Source organism: Capra hircus, chromosome 25, assembly GCF_001704415.2.
Source record: "Capra hircus breed San Clemente chromosome 25, ASM170441v1, whole genome shotgun sequence".
Lineage (NCBI taxonomy): Eukaryota > Metazoa > Chordata > Mammalia > Artiodactyla > Bovidae > Capra > Capra hircus.
Window position 1 is genome coordinate 38,663,125 of NC_030832.1, and position 25,285 is coordinate 38,688,409.

Here is a 25,285-nt window from a genome sequence, read left to right on the forward strand (position 1 = left end):
ATGCTCCCCTTGGGGGCGGGGACTAGGGGTGTCTGGTTCCCACTCTGGTCCTCCCCACCCCGGCTGCTGTCCCCATGGACCCTGTGCCGCAAGGAGAGGGAGGGAGCAGGCTTCAGCAGGTCTCTGTTCCAGGTCTGGGTCATCGCTGACAAAGTTCAGGGGAGCCACAGCCTGAGCCGTGGAACCGTGTGTCGCCGCACGGGCGTGCAGTCTCTGGAGCCCAAGGGGCAGGGCTGGGATTATGGCATCGGGGTGAGCAGGCATTGGGCGGCTGTGCTGGCCGGGGTCTCCAGGCGCCCAGGGGTTGGGTGGGGAGGGCCCTGGGCAGAGCCCCTTGAGGGTCCGACCCCCTGGAGGGAAAGACTCTGCCCCTTGACCCCCTCATGGCCCTGGGTGATTCCGTTCTCTTCTCCCAGGGGGGCTGGGATCACCTCTCCATCCGGGCCAGTGCCACCAGGGCCCCCGAGAGTTCATCCCAGAAGCCAGCCAGCAAGCAGAATGGGCAGCCCCCGAGCATGGCCTGTGGCCCGTGGGAGACCCCCGGCCCCGTCTGCTGCTGAGGCCACCTCCCCTCACTGGGAGCAGCTATAGCGCTGGGTGCCAAGGACCAACATTGATGCGAAACTTCCTGTCGGAGCCGTGCTCACGCAGAACACCCCGAAATGTGGATCCGGGGGTGGCGTCACCAGGCCCAGACTCTAGAGTCCATGCAGAGAACTTGGCCTAAGGTCACAGCCGCTTCGGAGGCCCTGAAAGCCCAGAAATGTGAAACTGTGGATGCTGCGTTTCCCCGGCTGTGGGGAGAACGTGGGGTGGGGGGTGGGAGGCCCTGTTGCTTTGGCCTCAACTGCCTGCTCCCTGCCCCTCTGCCTCCTGCCTTTCGCGGCGGGAGCCTGGAGCCTTCCAGGAACACTGCCCCAGGGAAGAGGACCCAAGGAGCCCCCTCGGCCCTGGATGGCCCCAGGTGGTATCAGGACCCTTCTCCTCCCCCAAGAAAAATGGCAGTGGGGCTCAGGATGGTTTTTCCTGGGCCCAATCAGTTCTCAGAACAGGGCTCGCAAATAGGACTTCATTTTCTAAGTTAAGGAAGGGGTTGGAAGTAAATGCTGGGGAGGGGTGTCATCTTCCCAGGGTGGACAGGACTGCCAGCCCACTGTCCAGTTGCAAGGTCAGCATCCCCAGCCCTCAGCCAGCCCTTCCCCAGGCGTGGTTGGGGCCAGGGGGCTCCTCTCAAGGCAGATCCTGTTGCAGTGGGTGGAGTGGGTATAGACCACCGGCCTGTGAGAGGAGCCTGGAGGCGGCAGGCCTGAGCCTAGGCCTAGGGAGGCACCCCCCCACCCTGCCCCCAAGCGACCCCACTCCCAGTGTACAGCTGCTTTTTATCAGAAAAAGGGTGCACTTGAAGCCTCAAGTCGGCTTCCCACAACCAGGTGATTTGATTCGTCCGAACCCACGTCCCATCTCTGCTCATTTTGAGACCCTGACGAGCCGACTCCATTGGCCAGCCCGGTAGGCCCGCTGGAAGGGCTCAGCTGTGCGCTGTTCTGCCTCGTGTTTGCTGCCCAGAAGCTGACTCCCTGGGGGGCAATGGAGGAAAGCTGGTGGCCCCTGCCAGGTCGCCTCAAAGTGAGCCCAAGAGGCGGGAGTCGGGGGGCAGCACGGGGAAAGATCGTGAAGGGTCAGCGCCCTCTTATCTGTTTACACTCAAGTTGTCAAGTCTCTCCAAGTGGGCATCACGGCTGCTTCCACAGTGGCGCCTGTTGCTCTGCTGTGAATTGCTGGTTCTCCAGGGCGCCCATTCCACCCCAGCTCAGCATCACTGAACCATCTCGATTCCTTGGATGCTTTATTCAATAAAAACTTAATGCCAGAATGTCAAGGACATGATAATTTTTTTTTTTTTTTACTGCTACCACTATGATTAAAACAACTCCCCACCCACTCGAGCATGGGGCAAAAGCACCAATCACCCCATGGGACCATTTATTTTGGCTTCATTAGTATCTGAAGAGGCCATTAAGAAAAATGAAAGCAAACTGGGGTCATTTAAGAAACATTTTCACCATGACTACAGCGGGGCCACTGGCCGTTCAGTCCCAGGTAGGTTTTCCCCACTGCAAGCTGTAGTTCTGGATTCTCTGCGCCCCGGGCTCACGTAGGTCTGGTCTGCCGGCGGGTCTGTGGCCCCAGGTGCCGGCCCCTGGCTCAGAACGCGTGACACTCCCATGTCAGGAAACAGCCTGGGAGGGCCAGGCCAGGTGTCCTCGCAGGTTCAGCCTGGGCTTGGAGTCCAAGTTGAGGGTCGACGGAGCAGACCCACCAGCAGGCTCGCCCAGCCCCCTCCCCATATTCAACAGTCCGAATCTGGACCGGGACCTTCCGGGCCCCTTTGTGACATGGCCACGGGGCAGGCAGGTGCGCTCTGCCCTCGGAGGAGACGACAGGGCCCTGGAGACCCTCTGGGAAGCAGATGCCAGTTTGGGAGAGAGTCACAAAGGCTCTCGCCCTGCAAGGTGGTAACCCACAGACCCCTGGTCACCAGGTGTGACCTCCTGGATGGAGCCTCTGCTGGGCTGCCCCCACCCCCGTGCTTTTGGCTCAGTCTCTGGCTCATTCAGCAAGTTCAGGGACCAGCTGAGCCCGCCCTGGCCTCCTCAGCCAGAAAAGAGCCTCTAGGCTTGTGGTTCTCCCCGTCCCGTGTTCCAGGCGGCCCCGCCGCCCACAGCAGGGGCACAGGGGCCCCATCTGTCCCCAGCTTGCAGTCGCCCTTGACGTCAGCACGCACTGGTGGACCCCCTGACCACTGACCTTCCTGAGTGGCCTCCCCTGGGGGACAAGCCAGGTGCACCTGGGGTCCATCCTCACCTGTGCTGAAGGTCGGCTGGGGCAAGTGGCCAGGGCTGGACCAGGCCTCCCCGGGCGGGCCTTCCAGAGGGCCTGGCCCTGGGGCCCAGCAGTGGCCAGGCGGCGGGGCCGGGATGGGGGTGTCCAGCTGGTGGATGACCTGGAAAATTGGGACTGAAGCCCCTAATGGCTGTTTCCAGGGGCACCACCTGATGCCCTTGACGCACCCAGGGCTGATGCCAAGACGGGCAGGACATGAAGCGGCTGGGGCCCGGACAGTCAGGGCTGGGAGGCTGATCCCGTCCATCGGTGAGGGGTCCTGGGCTGTGGCCGCCCCACCCCTAGCTAGGCTCAGCCCCTACCCACAGTGCCCACAAGCAGCCTGGCCCCCGGGGGCTCTAGGCCAGCTCCAGCCTTTCTGCAGCCCCTGTGGGTGGGGCGCCCGCCTGAGGGCCGCCCCGTCCCCTCCCCAGGCTGGCCCTGGGCAACCAGACAGGGGAGACGAGCTGCCAGGGCTGAGAGCAGAGTCACCCAGGCCCTCAGGGCCGGCGGGGCAGGAACACCACAGGAGGAAGCATGGCCCGAGGCGGCCAAGATCTGCCAGGCCACCCAGGCCCACCTTTGAGGAGCACCCGGCGGGGGAGGGGAGCCCCGCGGCCCCGCACGGGCCCCCAAGCACAGCCAGGACCCAGGAATATCCTGAAGTCTGTCAGACCTCTGTCTGCCCAGACCCCTGTCTGCCATAGACAGGACCACAGATTCAACAGCGAGCGGCAGACCTGGGGGGACCCTGAAGGAGGCGGGGGGACAGACCCTCCACCTGCAGGGGGAGACCCCCGACCGCTCCGGGGAAACAAGGCCTGAGCAGCCTCTGTCTCTGCTCTCCCACCTGGCCCTGTCTCCAGAGCCCTCAGCACCCTGCTGGCCGCAGACCCTCCACAGTCAGGAGCCCCCACCTGGGAGGAGGGAGCAGAGACCCCCGGCCCTCTAGCCAGACAGGCTCCCTTTAGAATCAGCGGGAAGGAACCTGAAGGGCTTCCACCTGGCAGACGCTGAACGAGAGGCTCCGAGCACCTCCATGCAGCCCCAGTCCCCTCTAGGTCATGCACTGTGTTTGCTCCGTGCCTCAGTTTACCCAGAATGCAGAGGCTGTGGTGTGGGTCGGGGGAAACCCCCTCCCTGGGCCCCTGGTCTCAGCAGTAACTGGGGAACTTACCCAAGCCACCCTGTACATGGAATCTCCCTTTGCCTGGGGAGAGCGGGAGTGATGAGGATTCAGTGACCAAGGCCAGCCCGCTCCTGCCTACAAGATGAAAAAGCGGGTCCTGGGACCTGGAGGAGCTTTGGGCCTCGTGATGTCCAGAGTGGCGGCCTGGACCAGGCCACGATTCACCCAGCCTTGTCCTGGGGGGCTGGCGCGGGTCCGGGGAGGCACTAAGCATCGGGGGCCCCGAGCCCTGGGCGTGGAGGGCCCCGGGCCCGGGCAGCACGCTAGGAGCCCTCGCGGAAGTTGTGGATCTGGGTGGAGTATTTCTGCAGGTGGCCCTCGGGTGGCGCCTCGGCGGCTACGAGCGTGCCCCCGGCAGCCTGCTGCTGCTGCTGATAGTGCTGGTAGAGCTTGGGGCCCGGCCCGTCCAGGCCCGGGAGGCGGCCGCTGGACATGGTCAGGATGGTGGCGGTCAGCGACTTGATGTAGTTCTTGGCCAGTGTGAGGGTCTCGATTTTGGAGAGCTTCTTGTCGGCGCGCACGTGTGGGATGACCTCGCGCAGCGCCTGGAAGGCGTTGTTCAGCTTGTGCATGCGCTGTCGCTCCCGCTCGTTGCTCTCCAGCCGCCGCTGGACGCTGCTCTCCCGCCGGCCCCCCGGCCCCGGCCGCCGGCGCCCGCCCTCCGCCCGCGCCCCCTGAGCCCGCGCCATCCGGCTCCGCAGAGCCTTGGTCGCGTCCGGCCCACCCGAACCCGGCGGTGGCCTGTCGGGCGTCCGCTCCCCTGGGGTGGCTTCTGGGTCTTGCGGAGGTGCCCGGCGCCGGGGTGGCCGACTCTTGGTCTTCATGGCTCCAGACTAGTTGTCCTGCAGGTGGTGGCTCTCAGAGGAAGCGGGCCTTTGGAGCTGAAATCCAGAACACAGGCCACCCCGCAGTCACTCAGCAGGCCAGAGGACATTCAACAGCAGCTGACCGACCACTCATTGCACAGTGACCCCTGAGTCCCATTCATCTCGCGGCGCTGAGATGACCCCACCCCACCCCCACCCCCGGAGCCCCGCTAGACCTCACATTGACCCCTCAGGCGTTTTCCTGATCTTGTGGGAGACACGCTTTGCCCCTAGGCCTTTCTCTGGCCCCATGCCCCTCACTGCCACCTAAGGGCCTCCTGAGCTTAGGTGGCCGGTTGACACTCTGCTGAGACCACCCAGAGGTGCAGCCCCTCCGCCAGAGGCTACGCTGCCTCCTGCTTGCCCGGATGGCCAGACAGCAGCTCGGCCCCACCATGCTCGCCGTCCTGCCCCCAAGACGTCACACACGCAGGGACACTGGTGCCCGAATGGCTGTGGACCTGAGGCGGCTGTCGGGAGGTCAGAGGTGGACCGGTGGCCAGAGGCCGCAGCAGTCCCCAGGTTCACCACGGGGATGGACGGCCGCGGCCCCGGGGGGTGGGGGCGCTGCAGACCAGGACCCCCGACTCAGGTTTTTCCCGCCAGTCACCACCCCGGGTCCTGCCCCAGGGTCCTCTCCCCGCCGCCCCACCCGCACCCCCACCCCCGTTACCTGGGGATCCGCGGCCGCACGCGCTGGGGCTGCCCACGGGGGACAAGGACACGTCGCTTTAGGCACCCCGGGCGGGGCGGCGGCCGCATGTAAATGAGCCCGCGGGGCGGGCGCGGGGCGGGGCCGGAGTCCGTGCGTCCCGCCCGGCTGCGGGGGCGGGGGCGCACCTGCGGGCCGGGAACCGGTGGCCGCCTCCCGGCTCGCCCGGCCCGGCCCGGCCCGGCCCGGCCCGGAGGAGCTCCGGCCTCCGCAGCCCGGCCCGCGGGTCGGATGGGAGCCCGAGGCCTCGCCGCGAGCCCGCCCGAAGGGGGAGCACCCGGCCGTGGGGCTGGGAGCCAAAGTCAAACTCGTGGAGCAGCCGTTTGGCAGTAATGCTAGGGTCCCCAAAAGGCCGCGGCCGCCGCCCTGATAGAACAGCAGCCCGGACGCCCCCGCGCGCTCACCCCACGTTTCGGAAGGACCCCCGCGGCACCCCGGGCTGCGGACCCGCCCCCCGCCAGGCCCGCGGCGCCGGCCCAGGTGCTAGGGGGCGGAAGCTGCCCCGGGGCACCTGCTCCGCCGCCGGTGGGCGGATCACCGGGCAACAACTGGTCAGCGGTTTTCCTTCGGAGGTCTCCCGCGGCGCAGCCGCTTGAGCTCAAAACTGGCTGCCACCTACCTGCTCTGCTTAATCGCCCTTGGCCTCAGCTTCCTCACCTTTGACTGGCAGCACTAAAAGGTGTTAACGGCAGCAACTGCTCAGGGGTTCCTGGGGGCTGAAGGGAGGCAGCCGGAGGGCGAGTGGTACCAACAGTGGCACTCGGCGTGGGCTACCAGCCCCTCCCGGACTCGGGCCCTGCAGGCCCAGGGTCGGCGCTGTCCCTGCACGTCGGGGACAGAGTCCCTCGCTGCCCTTTCTGGGCTCTCTGAATGGGGTTCACAGGCCTCTTCCATCTACCTCCCCAGGGCCACTCCGCAGTTGATGTAACCTGAACCAACCGGGGGCCAGACCCCTGTTTCGGTACAAGGAGGCTGACTTCCCAGCCGGTGGCAGCTCGGACCAGGACATTAAGGGGGGGCCACTCAGGGCGGTTCTGAGCTGATTAGCCACTGGGCTTATTAGAGCTCCATAGAGGCTGGATCTCCGAAATTAAAATGCTTCTGAAGTTCATCCATAAGTGCAAACACCTTGAATTACAGATACTTTACAGCAATGCAAACACTACGCGCCTGTCCCCCAGTGACTATACAAATCCTCGCTCTCGGGAGGGTGGAAGGGGCTGGGTTTAGGTCTGGCACAGCAGAGGGCATTCTGTCTCTAGGGACTAGGGCAGCGAGGGACCCAGGGCTTCAGGCTCCCAGCATCCTCCAGGGCAGGGCCAGGCCACCCACCTCAGGACTCATACAGTGGAACACACAGAATCGGTGCAGCAACAGAGTTTATAAATATATAACTATATTTATTTTGAATATTAAATAGTTTTTAAATTACAAGCAATTTATTTGAATCACACTATGCATCAATATACAGTAAAAATCTTACAATTTAAAAATGTACACAATTTAAACTCAAAGTTCATTAACTTGTTATATTGCCGTGAACCTCTTACAACCGAGTCTAAGCACAACAGTGAAACCTTGGAGGTGGGACAGCCCTGCGGGGCGCCGGCAGCTGGGATGAAGCAGTGGCTACGCACATCGGGCTGTGATTGCCATCTGTCTGTGCCTGTGCCAACCTGAACTTAACTATGTTCCAGCCATTCACATAACAGGTTGTTGGTGATTCAATACTGTCAACACATCTTTTGAGAACTCACTTTTATAACTAAAGAGAGCTTTCCTTTTCGAGAGCCAAAACTTGAGCCAAACCCGCCCCCTCCCCCCCTTACCACTTAGGAACATGTTTCTGAGGTTTTAAATCGGAAGTAACTGTGTACACCCACTCTTGTTTTAAGGCTACCTCTCAGAAGGCTAATCCTCTGAAGCCCATGGTGACGAAGCCCCCGGTGACAAAGCCCCCATCTGCAGCCTCACACACGGTTCACTTCTGGAACTTTCAGAAAACCAGGAGCTGCCTCTCTTGCCCTCGGGCCCTCAGGACAAACATGCCGTAAGTCAATAACCCCAGAGACACCCCATGGGAGGTGGTGATAAAAGGAAGAGGTTTTGAAAGGCGTTTTATGGCAGCAAGACAGAGAAAAAGACTTTTCTGAGATAAATCCATTTCCATAGAAACAATCGCCTGCACATTTAAAAACAGAACAGATGGGCTCTGTTCTCCATTCAGCCTCCTGGAGCTTCTTCAGCCTCAAGATGAACAGCTTCTCACCCAGACATGCAGCCCGGGTCTCAGGAGGATCTGGGGGGAGCACTTTTCCTACCCGTCTCTTTCCGGCTTGTGACTGAGTCACTGGATAACACAAGTTAACACCTAGCTAGGAAGGAGGTGAAGGATAGATTATCGTGGGGTTTAAGACATGTGAACTCCACCAAAGTAAGACAGATCCCAAAGGAGGTCAGGAAATACTGTTGTGAACCAGGTATGATGAACCTCACCGACATCGTCTCGAGAATTCCACCGATGTTTTTCCACTGCATAACTGAGAATAGGAGTGGTTTAGAAACCCACTACTGGTAACCAACTGAGTAAAACGAAACTGAATCAAACAGCAAAGCGTGTGCTGACATCTCAAAAATGGGCTGAAATTTTTAATCTACATAATTTCCTGTACATCATTTCCTGTGTATTGCTTGAGATTTTTCAGAAGAACATGTTAATTCATGTGTTTATTATAAATATAAAGTCTTCCCAACCATGCAACACCACACTAAGACCTACTATTCCAACCCTGCCCCCACCCCCTCGTATAAAATGTTTTTGGCAATTTATGAGTGATACAGACCTTAAATTAAAATGGGAATTACGTTGTTAAAATCTCCTTAATCGTACTGAAAAAGGTACAGCCCCAAAGAATCAATAAATTTACCCTGGGCTGACTGTATAAGACTATATATACTATGGATCTGCTTGATTTTAGTCATTAGAGCTGAACTCCTTAAACCTATAATTAAAAAAAAAAAAAAAAACACAAACTAGTGTAATTGCATCTCATTTTTCTTTCAACCAAGATTGGTAGATGTAAAAATTCAGAACACACAGGAAGTCTCCATAGCAAGAAATTAAGAGTTACAACAGTTTTGGCAAAATTACCTCCTAATGCCCTGTTAGCTGTCTTTTCGACACGCGAGTCCCCAGGTCCAGCTTGGCAGTATGCCGGGCTCACACGGGGGAGGGGAGGGGCGCTCCCACCACCCGGAGTTGGCCTGCTCTGGAAAGTTATTGCTAGTATAAAAAGGGAGCAAGCCCGACTTGATAACGAAGGTCACGATGTACTACGGAAACTCTCGCCAGTGGACACAGCTGCATTGGGGCCCGACGCCCTGCCCACAGCCCGAGGCCTGGAGGGTCGGCCCGGCGTCCTGCTAACACCAGGGAAGGACGTCAGCAAGGAGACCCCCGGGGGAGCGGCCAGCGTGCGGGGCCCATGCTCTGGGGCTCCCCCGCCCACATGCCAGCCTCCCTCCGCACCGGCTGCCATGCTGCAGGCAAAGCAGAACTCAAGGACCGCAGGGTGAGGTCCACTTTTTGCCACGAACGCCGGGCTCCGGCCAACACCACGGCACTGCACTGGACGGGCTCGGTCCTTTCAGAGCAAGGGGAGAACCGGGGGCTTAATGCAGAAGGGAGGGGTCAGTGCAGGTGAGCCCAGGGTGACGGCCACTCAGGCCGCCCCAGGCCCCAACAGGGAGGAGACGCTGCCTGCGGCGGCTCCCCGGTGTCCCATGTCCCTCCTCACAGTCGAGGGGTGTAGTGAGTACCCATGGTTCCAGATACCAGCCTCACCCGGGCGAGACGTGATCCGGACTGGCTCTGGGGGCCGTGAGCAGCTCAACACCTCAAGTGCACAGACAGGAGGAGCCCAGACAGGCCTTGGCTCCCAGAGCCCTTCGTGGAGCAGCTTCTGTGGGCCTGAACGCAGGCGTGACCACAGGGGCCCCCGGCCACCGCCACCTGCACTGCTTAAACCCAACACAGGGGACTCAGGCCCCAGCGGGGAAGGGGCTGGACGTGGCAACTGCAGCCGGCTCTGGGAACCACCCATGATTTGTTCCAAGAGGGTTTTCTGAAAGGCGGGGGAGGGGCGAGTGGGAGAATCATACAGAGGGGCCGCAAGACCCGTCAGCTCCTTGGAGAAGCCTCATCTGTAACAGGGACAGACCACCTTATAGAGAACAGACAGAGATGTGTTTCATTCAATCAACGAAACAGCGCAGTCTTTTCCGACTCATCAAAAATATTTCCTATAAGAACATAAAATACTAACATTCGGAATCATTTATCATTTACGAAAGAGTACCATATGTACAATTCCAACAATTTCTAAAGACAACATAACACTCAAAATACTTAAGCTTTACGAGTACCATGCAGAGCAAACAAACTATAAAACAGAAGAAAAAAAAATCAAACTAGTGGATAGCACCAGCTTGACCTGCCTTATTTTCCTTGAATAATTTAAGATTCTGTACAGTATCAGGAACTCTTAGGACATTTATCCACAGTGCAATTACAGAAAGCAATTAGTGATTTCTTTAAAAACAATAAATATGGCTCACTGGTGCCATTCCCCTTGTGGTCCGCAGGGCCCTGCACACGGACGGGACACACAGGTGTGGATGCGGAGGGCACTCCACGTGGGAACCGGAAGCCGCCTGGAGCCCACGGCCCCCACGTCAGCCCTTCCAGTGCGCAGGGGAGGCCTGGGTGGCGGCCGGTGCAGGAGAACTGGCCGGGCGCCGGCAGCCTCGTCCTGGCCCGGGACACTGCTGCCAGAACAACCTGGGTCCGAGGGGCCTAGGCATCGCCTAGTCTTTCTCTCCGTCTTCGCTGCTTCCTAGGAGAGAGCAAGCAAAGCTGGGTTTTTAAACGGATCATCAAAGGTAAAAATAGCATGGACGGCGTCTGATCTTCGCTGCAGAAAGAGGAACTGAAGCCAAAAGGGTGGCCCCCAGCCACCTGCCCGGCTGCCCGCGGCACCTGCGGGTGCTCTGGCTGACACGTGTGCGCACTCACACGCGGCTCCGTGTCAGAGCTCAGGGCCCCGAACATCTGCCCCGGCCGAGCAGGGGTGACGGCTGCTATCTAATCAGCACAGCGCGGCTGGGGACAAACAAGCGGTCTTTATGTTTCAGAGTTATTGTTTGATCTGCAGACACCACATCAGAAAGTCTACCTACTAACCGCTATCTTCCGATCTAGCCGTGGGGGAGAAAAGGCTCCATATGCCCAGCGACCACCCCACGGGCCCTGCCCATTCCCCCTGCCTCCTGGTGTCAGGCGAAGACCAGGACATAATGGTAAAATCAACATTCCTGGGGCAGGGCCCTAGTGCATTTGGGCTCAAGGCCAACATCACAGCTAAGTGTTCTTCAGAGCCCTTCCCTTGGCGGGGGGGGGGGGGGGGGGGGGGCGCGGGGGGGGGCGGGGCGGGGGCGGGGGGGCGGCGGCGACGGGAGCTGACAGCAAGGGAAAAGGGAGAAGAAAGGGGGGAGCAGCCCTGGTCCCCCAGCCCAGTGGGGCAGAGCCAGCAGGAAGCAGAGGACAGGCCCCGGAGCACGGGGCTGTGAGCCCTTCAGAGAGATCTGCACGACGCTCCCGGGGACGCCGGGACAGCCCCTCAGCAGGGCCGCCAGCGCCTCGGCCTCCTCACCTCCCTGCTCCATGTCCGAATCTGTGAGGTGCGTGAGCGAGAAGCTGGCGATGCTGGCGGGGGTGATGGAGAACCTGGAGTAGGGGGCTGCGTGCGGCCAGCTGGGCTCCGCGCTGCGGGGTGGCGGCGGGGAGAAGTACTTGGAGGTCTGAAGCGCCGGCTTGGAGCTGAGGAGGTGACTTGTCGTCCTTGACAGGAAAGGGTCTGGGGAGAAGTCGTCATCCCACTCGAAGCCTCCGCCTGCAAGTAAGCCAGGACTCACCCTCCTCTCCCCGCCCAGGAGCGGAGCACGGGGAGGGGCCCACAGACCACCCTGGGCGCCCGCGCAGGCCGGCCCCCGCCCGGGGCAGGGGGCTCCCTGAAAGCGGTTATGTGGGGCCATCCTCAGGAACAGTTCACACCCCGCGGATCTTCTGCTGCGTTCTCAGCCGGCCCCCCGAGTGCGGTACCTTCTTCGTCGGTGGAGCTCTCGGAGTTCAGGCCCCGGCTCAGGTGCGGGGAGCCCGCCGCCGGCGCGGGGCTGCTCCGCTCTGGGCTGCGTGCGGCTCCCCCACAGTGGCCCAGCTCTTTGGTCGGGGTTTCCTGAAAAACCCAACACAAGTCCCGTCGGCCCACGCCTGCTCTCGGGGGCGGGCTGAGCAGCTGTGACCCGTGCCTCTCACCCTGGGGCAGGCGGGGGCGGGCCCACACCCCTTCCCTCCCGCTGGACACGCTCGGAACCCCCGCAGACACATCAAGTGGCTCCAGGAGGCAGAGGAGGGCAGTGGGCAGGGCGAGGAGGACGCTGGAGTGAGGACACCAAGCCTGCCCGCCCACCGCACCCCCGACACTTGGGTTCTGGCTCCAGATGCAGAAGGGGGTCTTTTGATGCTCAGAAAAGAGAGGAAATTCCAGATTTTTCTCTTTCCCCGTCTCTTGCTCCCACCACCGGCTACCCCGGGGCCTGTGATCCAGAGGGCAGTGAGCTTCGTCTAAAGCTGGAGGAGCAGGCGGGAGCAGAGGGCAGGGGAACCCTCACCCCCGCTGCCTTTCCCCCGGTCCTCTGGTCTCGCAGCCACGCAGGGCAGTGTAGTAACCCAAATCCCAGTCCTCTGGCAGGAGAACCAAAAAGAGGAGGCCCAAGATGCGGGATGGCCCAGGGGCTCCACAGGGAGCAGGGGGCTCAGCCCGGCTGCGCAGGGCAGGCCTGACCCCAAGCAGCTCACCAGGCTTTGGTGGTGGAACTGCGGGGGGACCACTTCCAAGGCCCAGTCTGGCCAAGGGGCGGTACACGCCCGGGACAGGCTCATAGCACGGCAAAGGCTCTAAAAGGGGACCCCAGACCCAGGGAGGCTGAGTGGAACTCGCGACTTGAACCCAACTGGGTCAATGCCTTCTAGGATGAAAACATCTACATTCTCCACAGAGTCTATAAACAAGACAAAGAATCGGATAATGAAAAAATACAAGGTACAATCGAGAGTCACTCAGCAAACAAAGAATAAGGAAAACCTGGATTTACAGGAGAAAGGACAACAAGCAGATGCCAGCCAAGTCATCCTTAGATGCTAGGATTACCTGAAGAAGACTGTTATAAACGCGCCCCCATACAGTAAGGGAAAACACTCCGGAAGTGAACGGGAACGTCTCAGCAAAAAGAGTGTAAAAGTAACAGAATGCACATTTTGGAATAGAAAAATACAATCATCAAAATTTAAAACTTCACTGCTGCTGCGGCTTCGTCGCTTCAATCGTATCCGACTCTGTGCGACCCCGTAGACGGCAGCCCACGAGGCTCCCCCGTCCCTGGGATCACTAGCTGGACTCAACAGCAGGATGGAGGTGAGAGAGGACATGATGTGCGCATGTGTTCCTCAGAAACGATCCAACCTGAACAGCAGCGAGAACAGAGACTGGAGGGGAGAGGGGATGGAGCCTCAGGGCCTACAGACTAGTTGTTCGGTCACTAAGTCGTGTCCAACTCTTTTGCGACCCCATGGCCTGTAGCCTGCCAGGCTCCTCTGTCCGTGGGGTTTCCCAGGCAAGAATACTTGAGTGGGTTACAATTTCCTCCTCCAGGGGATCTTCCCAAACCAGGGATCGAACTCACATTTCCTGCATTGGCAGGCAGGTTCTTTACCACTGAGCCATCAGGGAAGCGCCTATATAAGAGAGACCAAAATGTATAACACTGGAGTCCCAGAGACAGAGTGGTATAAAATAAATATATATATATACATAAAATATATATGTGTATGTATGAAATAATGCCTGGGAACTTCTGAAACCTGCTGAAAGACACAAAACTATGCGTTCAGAAAGCTCTATAATCTTAAAATGAAACAGAGAAATCTATGCCTGTAATCCAGAAACCCATAATCATACTCCTGAACGACAAAGACTCCTGAGGGCAGTCAGAGACGATGCTGAAAGGAAACACTGTGGCCTGAGGAGTCCACGCTCAGGAAAAATATCCTTAAGAAATGAGTGTGAAATACAGAGACTCTCAGGTGAAGAAAAACCAGGGGAATTTGTGTGGGGGGGTGAAAGCCAAACAAACAGAAGGGAAACGATAACAAGAAGGAAGCTGAAACGTAAGGAATGGAAAAAGAACAGTGGTAACTACCTGAGTGAATATAACCCTATTCCTCTTCAGTTTCTTACAGCATGTTTGATGACTGGAAGTAAAGCAGAGAGTGCTGTGTGATGGGGTGTTCAATGAATAAACATAAGACACTCTGGACCACTTGAAGAAAAGGTCTAGGAGAGGATGAAGGGCCAACAGAGCACGGGAGTTCCTACGTTCCACTTGAAATGGTAAAACACCGATTCTAAGGAGGTTGTGAAATGTACGTACATTGTAACCCCAAGAACATTCCAGAAACTACACGAAAAGAAGACATATAGTAAAAAAATGCAATAAATTAAAGAGAAGACTAAAAACTGTTCCGATTACCAACAGGAAAGCAGAAGAGGAGGGAGACAATGAAGAACTAGTGGGACAAACAGCAACACTGAATAAAGCGGTGGACCTCTGTCCAAACTTGAATAATCCTATTAGACATACGTGGCCTAAAAATACCAAGTAAAAGACAAAAGGGAGGAGGAAATGGCAACCCACTCCAGGATTCCTGCCTGGGAAATCTGGACAGAGGCGCGTGTCGGGCTACAGTCCATGGGGTCACAGAAGAGTTGCATGGGACTTAATGACCAAACAGTGAACAAAAAGACAATAAATTTCAGAACAGATTTTAAAAACCGCCTAACTGTGCTATTCAGAAGAAACTCCTGTTAACTACAAGGATGCAGATATGTATAAAGATGGAAAAAAAGCGACAGCATGCAATTACTAACCAAAAGAAAGCTGGAGCAGCTCTATGACCATCAGACAAAGGAATAAAGAATGACGTCACGGTATGACAGAAAGGTCAGTTCACCAAGAAGATACAATGATTTTAAATGTGTATGCAGCTAACAAGAGAACTGAGAAACAGACACAGCAAAAATGGACAGAAATGAAAAGAGAAACAGACAGATCCGTAATCACAGCCGAAGACTTCAACGAGTACTTCTCACTCAGGAAGAGAACAAGCAGAAACATCAGCAACAGCGCAGAAGAAAGGAACCAAGACCACGTGACATTTAGAGCAATCCGCCCACCAGAGGTGAAACACACATTCTCAGGTGCACATGGACCCTTTACCAGGATAGACCACATTCTGGCTCTGCAAACGAAACAACACATATGAAGGAATTAAAACCCTACAAAACATGTTCTCTGAACAAAACAGATTATACCAGAAATCAGTAACAGAAAGGTTAAAAGTAAAAAACACCCTCCAACCCTTGGAAATTAAATAGTATTTTTTAAAATACGTAATCCTTGGGTCAAAGGGAAAGTCTCAAGGAAAATCAGAAAATATTTTAAATGAAAAACGCAACTTATTGCATTAAATGTTAATAGCAGAACAAAAAAAAGGTCTCAAATTCCTTGCTTCTACTCTAAGAGTCTAGAAAAAGAGCAAAATAAATCCAAAGCAAGCAGAAGACACAAGATAAAATAGAAATTGATAAAATTAAAAAGAAAACAAAGGAAAACATTCCATGAAACCAAAAGCAGTTCTTCACAGAGAGATCAATAAATCCGCACAATCTCTTCCCAGAAGAGGAGGGAATACAGCTCTGACCCCTGACTGATGCCTGTGGGGCGAGGGCACTGACTCCTGCACAGCTGAGGATCCACCTGTAACTGTACCATTGCCCCTTGATATCCAAGGTTCCACATTCACAGACTCAACCAATCTTGGATCGTGTAGTATTTGGTAGGTGTTTAGTGAAAAAACCCACATGTAAGTGGACCCACACCGTTCAAACCTGTGTTATTCAATCGACTGTGACTTTCCAGCTCGCTTTATGAGACCAGCATTACCTTGACACCAAACCAAAGACAGCACCAGAGTAAAGTCAGCCAAGTAGTAAAACACCCCCCAAAATTACAGACCAATATGCAGACCTCATGAAAGCCTCAACAACATAACCAGCAAATTAAATCCAGCAAATCAAACATGTAACAAGAATATCTTACAACCAAGTGGGCTTTACTTTCCAGGAATGGCTCATTAAATATTGAAAAATCAATCAATGTTATGTAAACCCTCTACTGAACACTGTCCTGGAAGTCCTAGTTAGTGTAATAAGGTAAGAAAAAGAAATGAAAGAGATACAGTTTGCAAAAGAATAAACAAACCTGTTCCTATTTGCAGGCAACATGCTTGATCGTGTAGAAAACCACAAGGAATTTGAAAACAAAATTCCTAGAACTGATAAATCAGTCAGCAGGATAGAAAGTCAACATATAAAAATCAACCACATTTCTGTATACTGGCAAGGAGCAAATGGAAGCCAAAATTTTGGTAAGGGGGAAGATACACAGATCAATGGAATAGAGCAGAAAGTCCAGATACAGATCCATTAAAAAAAAATATATGGCCATTTAACTTTTGATGAAGGTGCAAAAGCAATTCAATGGATAGAGAACAGTCTTTTCAACCAAGTGGACATCCATCTGGACGCAAAACAATGAACCCCAACCTAAACATTATACAAAAACTCTCAAAATGTGTGACAGATCTAAATGAAAAATGCAAAACTATATAAAACTTTTAGAGAAAATATTCAGGAGTTAGGGTTTGGTGAAGAACTTAGACATGATACCTAAAGCATGATCCATAAACAGAAAAAAAAAAATTATAAACTGGAATCCATCAAAATTTAAAAACCTTGCTCTGTGAAAGAGAAGCTATAGACTGGGAGGAGTATTTCCAAGCCATGTATCTGACAGAGGACTCTTACCTAGAACTTACAAAGAATTTCCAAAACTCAGAGAGCACAGAGAATCCAACTAGAAAATGGGCGAAAGGGCCATTCACTGAGCATATGGACGGCAGAGAGCACACGAAGAGACAGGCAGCACCCCGATCCGAGAGGCAGACGCAGCGTCAGGCCGCGGCGAAGCACTGCTTCACGTCTGTTAGCAAAGCCAGGATAAAAATGATGGGGGTTCCCCGGCAGAGATTTCTAAGACGCGGTGCTCTCGCCGCCACGGGCCTGAGTCCGTTCCCGGCCTGGGGATCTCAGGTCCCACAGGCCGCACGGCGCAGCCAAAGCAAAACAAACAAGACACGGGAAGCGAGATCGCACATGCGCTGTCCGGCATGAAAACTGATGCAGCCACTCTGGGAACCAGTTTGTCATCTTCCTTAAAAACTAAACACGCACTCTAAACCAACTATTACCATTGTTCAGTCACTAGGTCAACTCTGCAACCCCATGGACCGCAGCATACCAGGCTTCCCTGTCCCACACACACACATCATACAACCCAACAATCACACTCCTGGGCCTTTATCTCAGAAAAGGTAAACATTGTGTCCACACAAAAACCTACCAACAGTTCTTCAAAGCAGCTTTATTTGTGACAGCCCCAAAGCGGAAAAACCAAAATGTGTTTTTGCGGGTAAATGGTTAAAATGATCACATGTCCACAAGATGGAACACGTCTAAAAGGAAGGGTCTACTGCAACAAGCAACAGCTTCCACGGCTCAGGGGAACTGCACTCCGCGTGGCAACAGCCAGCCTCCAAGGTTACGTGCTGTGTCACACACGCTGCTGGTGGGAATGTGCAATGACACAGCGGTGATCAGGGGTGCAGGAGCAAGCACGGGGCATTTTCTGGGGTGAGGGAGCTGCGTCTCTCATGGTTCTGGGGAGTGTGACACGGACGCTGAAGTTTTACAGCATTGTACAAAGAAAAAGGGGTCAATTTTACTGTTTAACTTTTAAAAAGATTTTAAAAATTAATAAAAACAGTTGGTATAAATACTGGCCAGCAGATTAATGAACAAAATGTAACATCCACACAAAGGAACGCTCCTCAGTGATGCACATGCGGCGGTGGGGACTCCCTGACGCTTTAGACTGAGTGAGGCTCTGGACACTCAAGGTCACACACAGTCTAATCCCGCCACCTGGCCTCCCAGGCGGCTCAGCCGTAACGGACCTGCCGCCCAGCACATGAAACGTGGGCTCCATCTCTGGGCCGGGAAGATCCCCTGGAGAAGGAAATGGCAACCCACTCCAGTCTTCTTGCCTGGGAAATCCCGGGGACAGAGGAGCCTGGCGGGCTATACTCTAAGAGAGCCGGACACGACTTAATGACTAAACGGCACCACCACTCCTGCCACTTACACAGAAGCAGCTCAGTGGCTGCCAACGGAGGGATGTGCGGGAACCAGGGACTTAGTGGGGATGGAAGAGTTCTATTACTCTAAGGAGGCCGTTATGGAGAGCACTTACGTGTGTGTGTGTTGGGGGCGGTGGTGTGAAGCAGTAAGAATTACAGACAAGTTTTGTTTTCTTGAATGCTTTTCAGCACTTAGTTTCTGGTGTGTGTATGTGAGTGAAGCGGTAGCAATTACTGGTAAGTTTGGTTTTCTTGAGTGTTTTTCTGTTCTTTAAATTGAAGAAAAATCTTTCCTGACAAAGTATTCTTCCTTATGCTCACTGCATTTTTTTTCTTTTTGAAGGAACATGTCCTTGTAAACCAAATGAACTAAAGAAATGCAACACTCAGACCCCCAGCTCCCCCATCTGCCCCAGGACCTCACAGAGTCTGGGGGCTCTGGGCTGTGACACTACCTCCCACACTGCCAGGCCTGTTGTCATAGTGACCAGCACTGGGATGCTGACAGGCTGATGGTGTGACCGTATGTCACCTTACCTGCAAGTAAGCATCACCATCCACTGTGATGGCCTTGGGAATGCTCTGAGACCAGAGGGGGCAGTGCAAAAGCGCAGGGTCAAACACGCCACCAGGCTCATGGAAGGGCCCGTGAGGAACGCTGGGAGACCCCCACTGCACAGCGAAGCTAAGGAGACCCTGCGTGGGAAGGGCGGCACCCAGACATTCACTTGCTGGGCTGTGATGTCACAAGAAAGTTGAGTCAGCGATCACCAAGCACCCGCTGAGCCAACAGGGAAATACCATGATGCTCAGTGAAAACTCTGGAGCTAAGGAACTCAAACCACTTAAAAACCAAACCACTTCAAAATAGGCTCATGAAGCTGTACAGCAAGAGCAGGAAGGAACCTACCAGCCATCAGTCTGAACCCACGGGCAGCTACGACTCCATGGAAGCTGCACGGGACCAACTGGCCATTGCAGAAGATTTTCAGGACTTTCTTTGGGACCTGACCCACTTTTCCACTCTATGACAAATCTCACACCTACTGAGCGTGTCTCACACCCAATTTCCGTACCTTTGTTCTCATGCCTTGAGTCTGGCTCTTATGCGATCCTGCCCAGTCTCGAGAACCCATCAAAACAACACCCCCTCCCCACCAAGTCACCACACAAGTGCAGCCCTTCCGTAGGCCAGGCAGCGGCTTCCACGGGGGCTGAGTCCACCTCACTGCTGCAACGAGACCCCCAGACATCTTCCCCAGCGCCTGCCCACACTGCTCATAACACACAATTCATAATTCTCGTTATTCCACCTACAGGTCATCCGCTCTGTGAGGGGAACAATTCAAGTGCACCGAGAAGGTGAAGAAAGGCACACGAGAATTTGAACAGCTTTTGACAAAACACAACTTTGAGGCCAGGGGATCCCTTCTCACCCCGCTCCACAGGCACCAACGCTGTCGGTGTCTCCAGGGCTACATGTGAGGCTTGGACAGTTCCAGCCACCCCTGGGCTCTGGGCACTGCTGCCGACCGCCTGCGGACACTCGTCTGCTCTGGAAAGGACGAGTGACTGGGCGGGGCTCTGCCAGGACACCTAGGAGGAGCACGCAGACCGCTCCCCTTCACATGACAGGAGCTCCCAGTGCAGACCTCACTTCTGCATGTTCTTGGAACTGACGCTGTAACCACCCCCAAATTCCTTTTCCTGAGAAATCACAAAACAATCAGTGTCCTCAGACCGGCAGTCAGAAAACCCTAGCACGCTCGTTGCCCCGACACGTGCTGGAATCTCCAACATGACAACCCAGAGGGGACAGGGAACAGATACCTGGTCGAAGAGATAGACTGTGACGTCATCGAAAAATGTCACTGCCTTCCTCTCCCTCCTGCAGCCGGGCGGTGGGTCTGAGGGCTTCAGCAGGCTCCGCAGATGGAGGCCGTCCTCGCGGCTGAGGACCACGGGCACCGGGTGCTCGGCCTCGTCCTCGGACTCGGAGCTCAGGCTGTGCAGGGTGAAGGCCCGCAGGTCCTCGTCTGAGTCTTCACTGTTCTCGTCCTCCTCGTCAGCGTCCATCCCATCCTCGGCGAGGTCCAGCATGCCCGACACGCCGAGCTTCCCCAGGTACTTTCCCTCCACGTCCGGTTCCTTCAGCTTGGGGCCCTCGGAGTGGCCGCACAAGGCCTTCTCTGGCGTCGGGGCCATGGGGCCGCTGCAGCGGAGCGGGGCGTGGGTCAGTGCCAGGAGTTCGTCGGTGTTGGTGCCGGTGGAAGCCAGCGTGCAGGGGGGCTCCTCGGGGGCCTCGAGGTCATCCCCGCTGCTCAGCTCCGAGTTCTGCAGACTCGAGGGGCTGCCGGCCTCATCATCTGGGGGAAGTGTGTGTGTGGGAGCATCAGGGGGAGCTGGTTCTGCGGGTTCTCTGGATTCCAGGTGATGGGAGTTCTGCGGAGCAGGAGGACAGCTAGGGTCAGGCGGGCTGCTGCTGGTGTCCAGGCAGCTGTCCAGGGGGCCAGGACTCTGCGGCAGGACCCCGGGCTCAGGCAGGGGCTGGTCCGCTCCCAGGTTCGACGCCGAGGTGCCCGGGGTTCCCTCCGACCTCCTGTCGGGCTCAGAGTCGTTGTCTGAGAAGTACGCAGAGTCTCGGTGTGAGCCCTGGGACGCAGGTGCGGCGGTCTGCGAGGTCGCCTCCGCGCCTCTGTGGCCATCGGCGGCGTCTGAGATGACGATGACAGGCTTGGGAGGCAGCCTGGCGGGCACGCTCTCACCCACCGAGGCTGTGTCGGGCGCCGCGGCACCCTCGGGGGCTGGATGCAGCGTCCACTCAGGGGACTCCAGGTTCTCCGTCTCGTAGCCGCTGTCCGCTGGCTTGTCGGGGGTCAGGAGTTTCTGTGGTGCATGAGGGCCTAAGGAGCCCAGGAAAGCCTCATGGACATCCACCGAATCCAGGGAGTCCGGGGTCTCCGTGGATGGCTCGGAAGGGGGGCCAGGCGCCGACAAGCTGTCCTCCAGGAGGCTGTCCTGACTGGCCGAGTCTGAGGAGAAGGCGGACACCAAGCCGCCCTCCTCTGCAGCAGCATCTTTACGACCCAGCTGCCCCAGCGCCTCCGCAGCCTCCCGGGCTCTCTCCCGCGGGCCTCGAGGGCCGTGGTCTTCCAAAGGCAGCTGGTTTTTTAAGTTCTGCCTCGATTCTGGAAGGCCGTTCCCTATACTCACCTTGCTGGTGGGGGTGTCCTGGACCAGGCTGGGGTCACTCTGGGTCAGGTTCATGGCCCCCTCCCCCATCTGAGTCAGGGCTGGGGACCCGCTGCCGGTGGGGGCGGGGGTGTCCGACGGGGCGCGCGTGAAGTCTGGGTTTGCCTCTCGGCAGGTGCTGTCTTCACGGACACCGCCCTCTGGACATGTGGGCCTGGCTCCGCCCTGCTTCAGGGCCGCCCCTGGGGGCACATCGTGAGGCGGCCCCTGGGTTTCGAGCGAGGTAGGAGGTACCTGCGGCTGTAGGGAGCAAGGTGAGGCCGCTGCCCCAGCACCACCCTTGGGCGCTGCGCCCGACTCCTTGTCCTGCAGGCTGACGCTCTCCTGCAGTGAAGAGTCCGGTTTATTTTCAGCAAACTTAGGCTCAGCCTCTACAGACTTTCTACTGGGAGTTTCTAACATGGATTCAGGAAAGCCAGCATTTCTGAGTTCTGTCTGCAGATCACTTACATGCTCTTTGCTGGACAAAGAGTCTTTCAGTAAGTTCTTCTCCTGAAGAAATAAAAAGTTTTCTGACAACTCTTCAGTGTCCAGCTGATCAAAACCATCTTGGTGTACGAGTTTGTTTGTGGAGTAAAGAGGCTCGCAGTCAAAAAGCTTACGGGGCTTTTCCTTCTCCAAGTGGCGGGCGATTACGGACTCTTTGGGGTCATCCAAACTTGAACTCAGGGTGGGAGGCTTAAAGTCAGCTTGGATTCCATTTAGTTCCATCAAGTCAAATATTTTTTGGTGACTGGGCAAAGCCTCTGACTTCTCAAGGTCATTAAATAAACTGTTGAAAGGGCTCTCGGGGCCCTTGGTGCTGGGCGCCTCCTCGGGTCTGCTGGCGTCTTTGGGGTCTGCACTGTTCTGGAAGAAATCCTCCTCTGTACTGGACTCCTCAAGCTCCAGGCTCCTGAGCGTCAGACACTGGGACACGCTGTCCCCAAGCCTCTCAGGATTATCCATCTCTGTCGTGAGCAGAGCAGGCGGGTAATCTAGCTCCAAGTTGCTACGGCTTTTTTCTTCTAACTGGATGTAGTAGTCGCTTCCGACAGAAAGGTTGTGGGCGTCGAAAACGGGCACCACCCCGGGGGCCCGCAGGGGGACATCCTGGCCACTGTCATCCTGCTTGCCAGGACCAGGGTCTGAGAGCGAGCTCTCGAATGCTTCCGTGGGGAAGAAGATGCTGGTGTAGGACAAGGCTTCATCCGGGGGGCCCCGGCTACGCTCGTCGAAATGGTCGTGCTTGGCTGCCTCCCAGACGTACTCGAAGCTCAGGCCTTGGCTGGTCTCGGTCACAGTGAGGACCTCCTCCATCTCGCGGCCTAGCCGGTCCCTGGTGAAGTGGTCGAGGATGGGGAAGGCGGCGTTGCTTGCAGCATCTCTGCTGTTTGCGGTGGGCTTGAGCGCGTTCCACTGCTGCTCAAAGTCCACTTCCGGGTCCCTCTGGCTTTGCATCCGCAGGTAGGTGAGCAGCCTGTGCACGTCCTCCGCTGCCGGCCGCTTGTCTGGGGACAGCCAGCAGAACTGCAGGACTTCATACCTGAGCAAGACGGACAGGAGATTAGTGGACAGATGACAAATTGTTTTAAAACAAGAAAAGACCTCACAAGGACCCCCTAGGCCAGCTCTACACCCCAGAAGTCCCAACACTGAATCACCTTGCTGGCCATCGGCAAGAGTCTGGCTCATGGTGAGCTCTGGGGGAAAGTGGAAATGGAGCGCGAGAAAATCTGACCACTGATCTTCTGCGTCCTTACGACCCTGTGCAGCATCACCGCAATTCTTCTGGCCTTGTTGTTTGTTCTTCTGGCATTTTCCAGGCACTCAGCCACTGAATTTACAAGCAGCCCTAAAATGCTCTCCTCTGAACACAACCGCCATCGGTCTCCTGCTTGGTCAAGGATGCACAGGTCTCACGTATGAGACTTCCTCACTCTATTTTGTGAGGACTCACACAGACACACGCCATGGTGACTACTCTCTAACGATTCCCCCGACAGAAAGGAACACCACGACCTTCTGCAGCACATGCTTGCCTCAGGCCACCAAAGGAGCTGAGGGTGGAGGGCAAGAGCAGAAACAGAAGCCCAGAGCAGGTGGCAGCCAGGAGCTGGTCTTCAAAGGGTTGGCTGAATATGGGCAACGCCCTAAACTGCGGCCGTGAGTGGAAGGGAAGACACGACAACAATGTCACAGTATTAAATTTACGGCATAAACATCCAGTTATTCTGGGTGGGTTAGTTCTAGCAAGTCGGGTGAGGGGCTGAGCAGTGCCCATACAGAAGGGCAACCAGGTGCAGGGGCAAGGCCCGCTGAGTACTGGGTGACGCTGACAGGGGCCTCAACACAGGGGGGCCTGACTCTAACTGGAAACCAAGGTAAGAACGGGTCTGGAGACTCTTAAGAAGTAAATTTGTTTTTGCAAAGGTCAACACACATTATGCAAACTGCCTCAGGTGCCAATTCAAACTCGATCACAGCTATGCTATCTGTCTCGTCACACGCTGGGTGTCGCACATACGCCCTCGTTCAAAAACAATTCCACAATAGCAAATGCCCTTAAACTGATTCTTAGAATTAACTGAGACTTAACAAGTTTCTTACTGCATGTGTAAGACTGAAATTCCTGCTGGTTCTACACTTTTTTTCTTAAACAGTATTACATTTTAAAAACTGGATGTTAATTCTAAAATCAGTCATAAATAATATATAAATGATTGCTTTTCGTAACACTTATTGTTGAAAATCAGGGAATATATAACGAAGACTCGTGGAGACAGAATTTCTTCACCTTCTGAGAGAAGGTGACATGAAGTTACCCACCATCTGTCGGAGTAGGGCTGCTCCAGCTGGGGCTTTGGGAGTTTCGTGTCTCTCTCTCGAATGACCTGGTTGAGAACATCTAAGTTGGAGAGGTTGGAATAAGGCTGAGCAGCATTCTCAAAGAGCTCCCAAAGCGTCACACCCAGGGACCTGTGGGGGAATAAAAAAGCACATCTTTCTCTCTTCAGATACTGAATTTTTAATACCCACAGTTTTACATGTACAGTCATTAGTCATTTCAAGCACAAGGGTCTACGGAAGAGGTTATTCAAGACAGCTCTTTAACATGACTTAAAAAGCAAGCACTTCTATGAAGATGTGGACCACAACAAGAACGCCTCCTCAGACTGACTAACAGAATGTTACTTTAGGAGTTCCGGCCAAGGTAAAAAAAAAATTAGATGGAGCCAGAGGGAGTAATCACAGGGAAGCATTCAAATGACTGTCACCTTTAAAACTCAAGGAATCATGAAGATCATCACAAGGGCCTTGGAAGGGTCGGCAGCATGGCTAGATACAGGGTAAGCACCTGGGATTCTGAGGGTTTTGGTGGCGGGGGGGAGTCCCATTCACAACAGTAGTAAGCAGGGGAACTTCCAACGTGACCAAGTCTTCCCTGTTGACCTGTGTGTCTCCTATTGTAGTTATTCTGAGTATCCAGGGCTTTCTGCTATCAGGAAGGATGACTCTTCACTGCTTGGCGGAAGAGGCCACCTGCCCGGGTCACTCACTGCTTGCAGGTGCTGTCCCCACAGGCAAGGGATCACCTTCTCTGTACCTGCCCCACCCTGTCCCCTCGGAAATGGCCTTTGCTGGTGGGTCAGGGGGGATACGTCCTCTACGTGGTCTCCATGTTCCTTCCCACCACTCCCCCTCCTGTCGTGTGTTACAAGCTGTTTTCTGCAGTGGCTCCTAGACCTGGCTGATCGACTGTGTCACCCGGACGCTGGTACTGATCGCCCACCCCCGAGGACCCTTAGCTGGCAGATGCAGGGATGGCTGCAGGCTTAAAAAGCTCTCACGTGACTGTGACTCCTGTCAGACACAGCTACTGATGAGTCACATGACGATGGCTGATACCCACCAGAATAAAAGCTGTATTTGAATACATTAATCTATTATTTGACACTGCAGAGTACAAT

General features: G+C 55.6%; 3 protein-coding genes across 7 annotated transcripts in view; 1 reads left to right on the forward strand and 2 right to left on the reverse strand.

Annotated features, from left to right (window-relative positions):
* TECPR1 (tectonin beta-propeller repeat containing 1) overlaps window positions 1-1,877 on the forward strand; it is a 28,797-nt gene extending 26,920 nt beyond the window's left edge. For both annotated transcript variants that reach the window (XM_018040720.1, XM_018040721.1), the window contains exons 24-25: window positions 133-252; window positions 417-1,877. In XM_018040720.1, the coding sequence (XP_017896209.1) occupies window positions 133-252; window positions 417-560 (264 nt within the window). In that variant the 3' untranslated portion in view covers window positions 561-1,877. The remainder of the gene's footprint in view (window positions 1-132; window positions 253-416) is intronic.
* On the reverse strand, window positions 1,967-5,691 carry BHLHA15 (basic helix-loop-helix family member a15). The gene is made up of 2 exons (XM_018040723.1): window positions 5,612-5,691; window positions 1,967-4,953 (listed from the first exon to the last, which is right to left on the reverse strand). The coding sequence occupies exon 2, from the start codon at window positions 4,894-4,896 to the stop codon at window positions 4,336-4,338; it is 561 nt and encodes a 186-aa protein (XP_017896212.1). The 5' UTR covers window positions 4,897-4,953; window positions 5,612-5,691; the 3' UTR covers window positions 1,967-4,335.
* LMTK2 (lemur tyrosine kinase 2) overlaps window positions 7,030-25,285 on the reverse strand; it is a 74,617-nt gene continuing 56,361 nt past the window's right edge. For all 4 annotated transcript variants that reach the window (XM_018040575.1, XM_018040576.1, XM_018040573.1 and 1 more), the window contains 5 exons: window positions 24,144-24,293; window positions 19,914-22,860; window positions 11,811-11,943; window positions 11,362-11,601; window positions 7,030-10,545 (listed from right to left, as the gene is read on the reverse strand). In XM_018040575.1, the coding sequence (XP_017896064.1) occupies window positions 10,517-10,545; window positions 11,362-11,601; window positions 11,811-11,943; window positions 19,914-22,860; window positions 24,144-24,293 (3,499 nt within the window). In that variant the 3' untranslated portion in view covers window positions 7,030-10,516. The remainder of the gene's footprint in view (window positions 10,546-11,361; window positions 11,602-11,810; window positions 11,944-19,913; window positions 22,861-24,143; window positions 24,294-25,285) is intronic.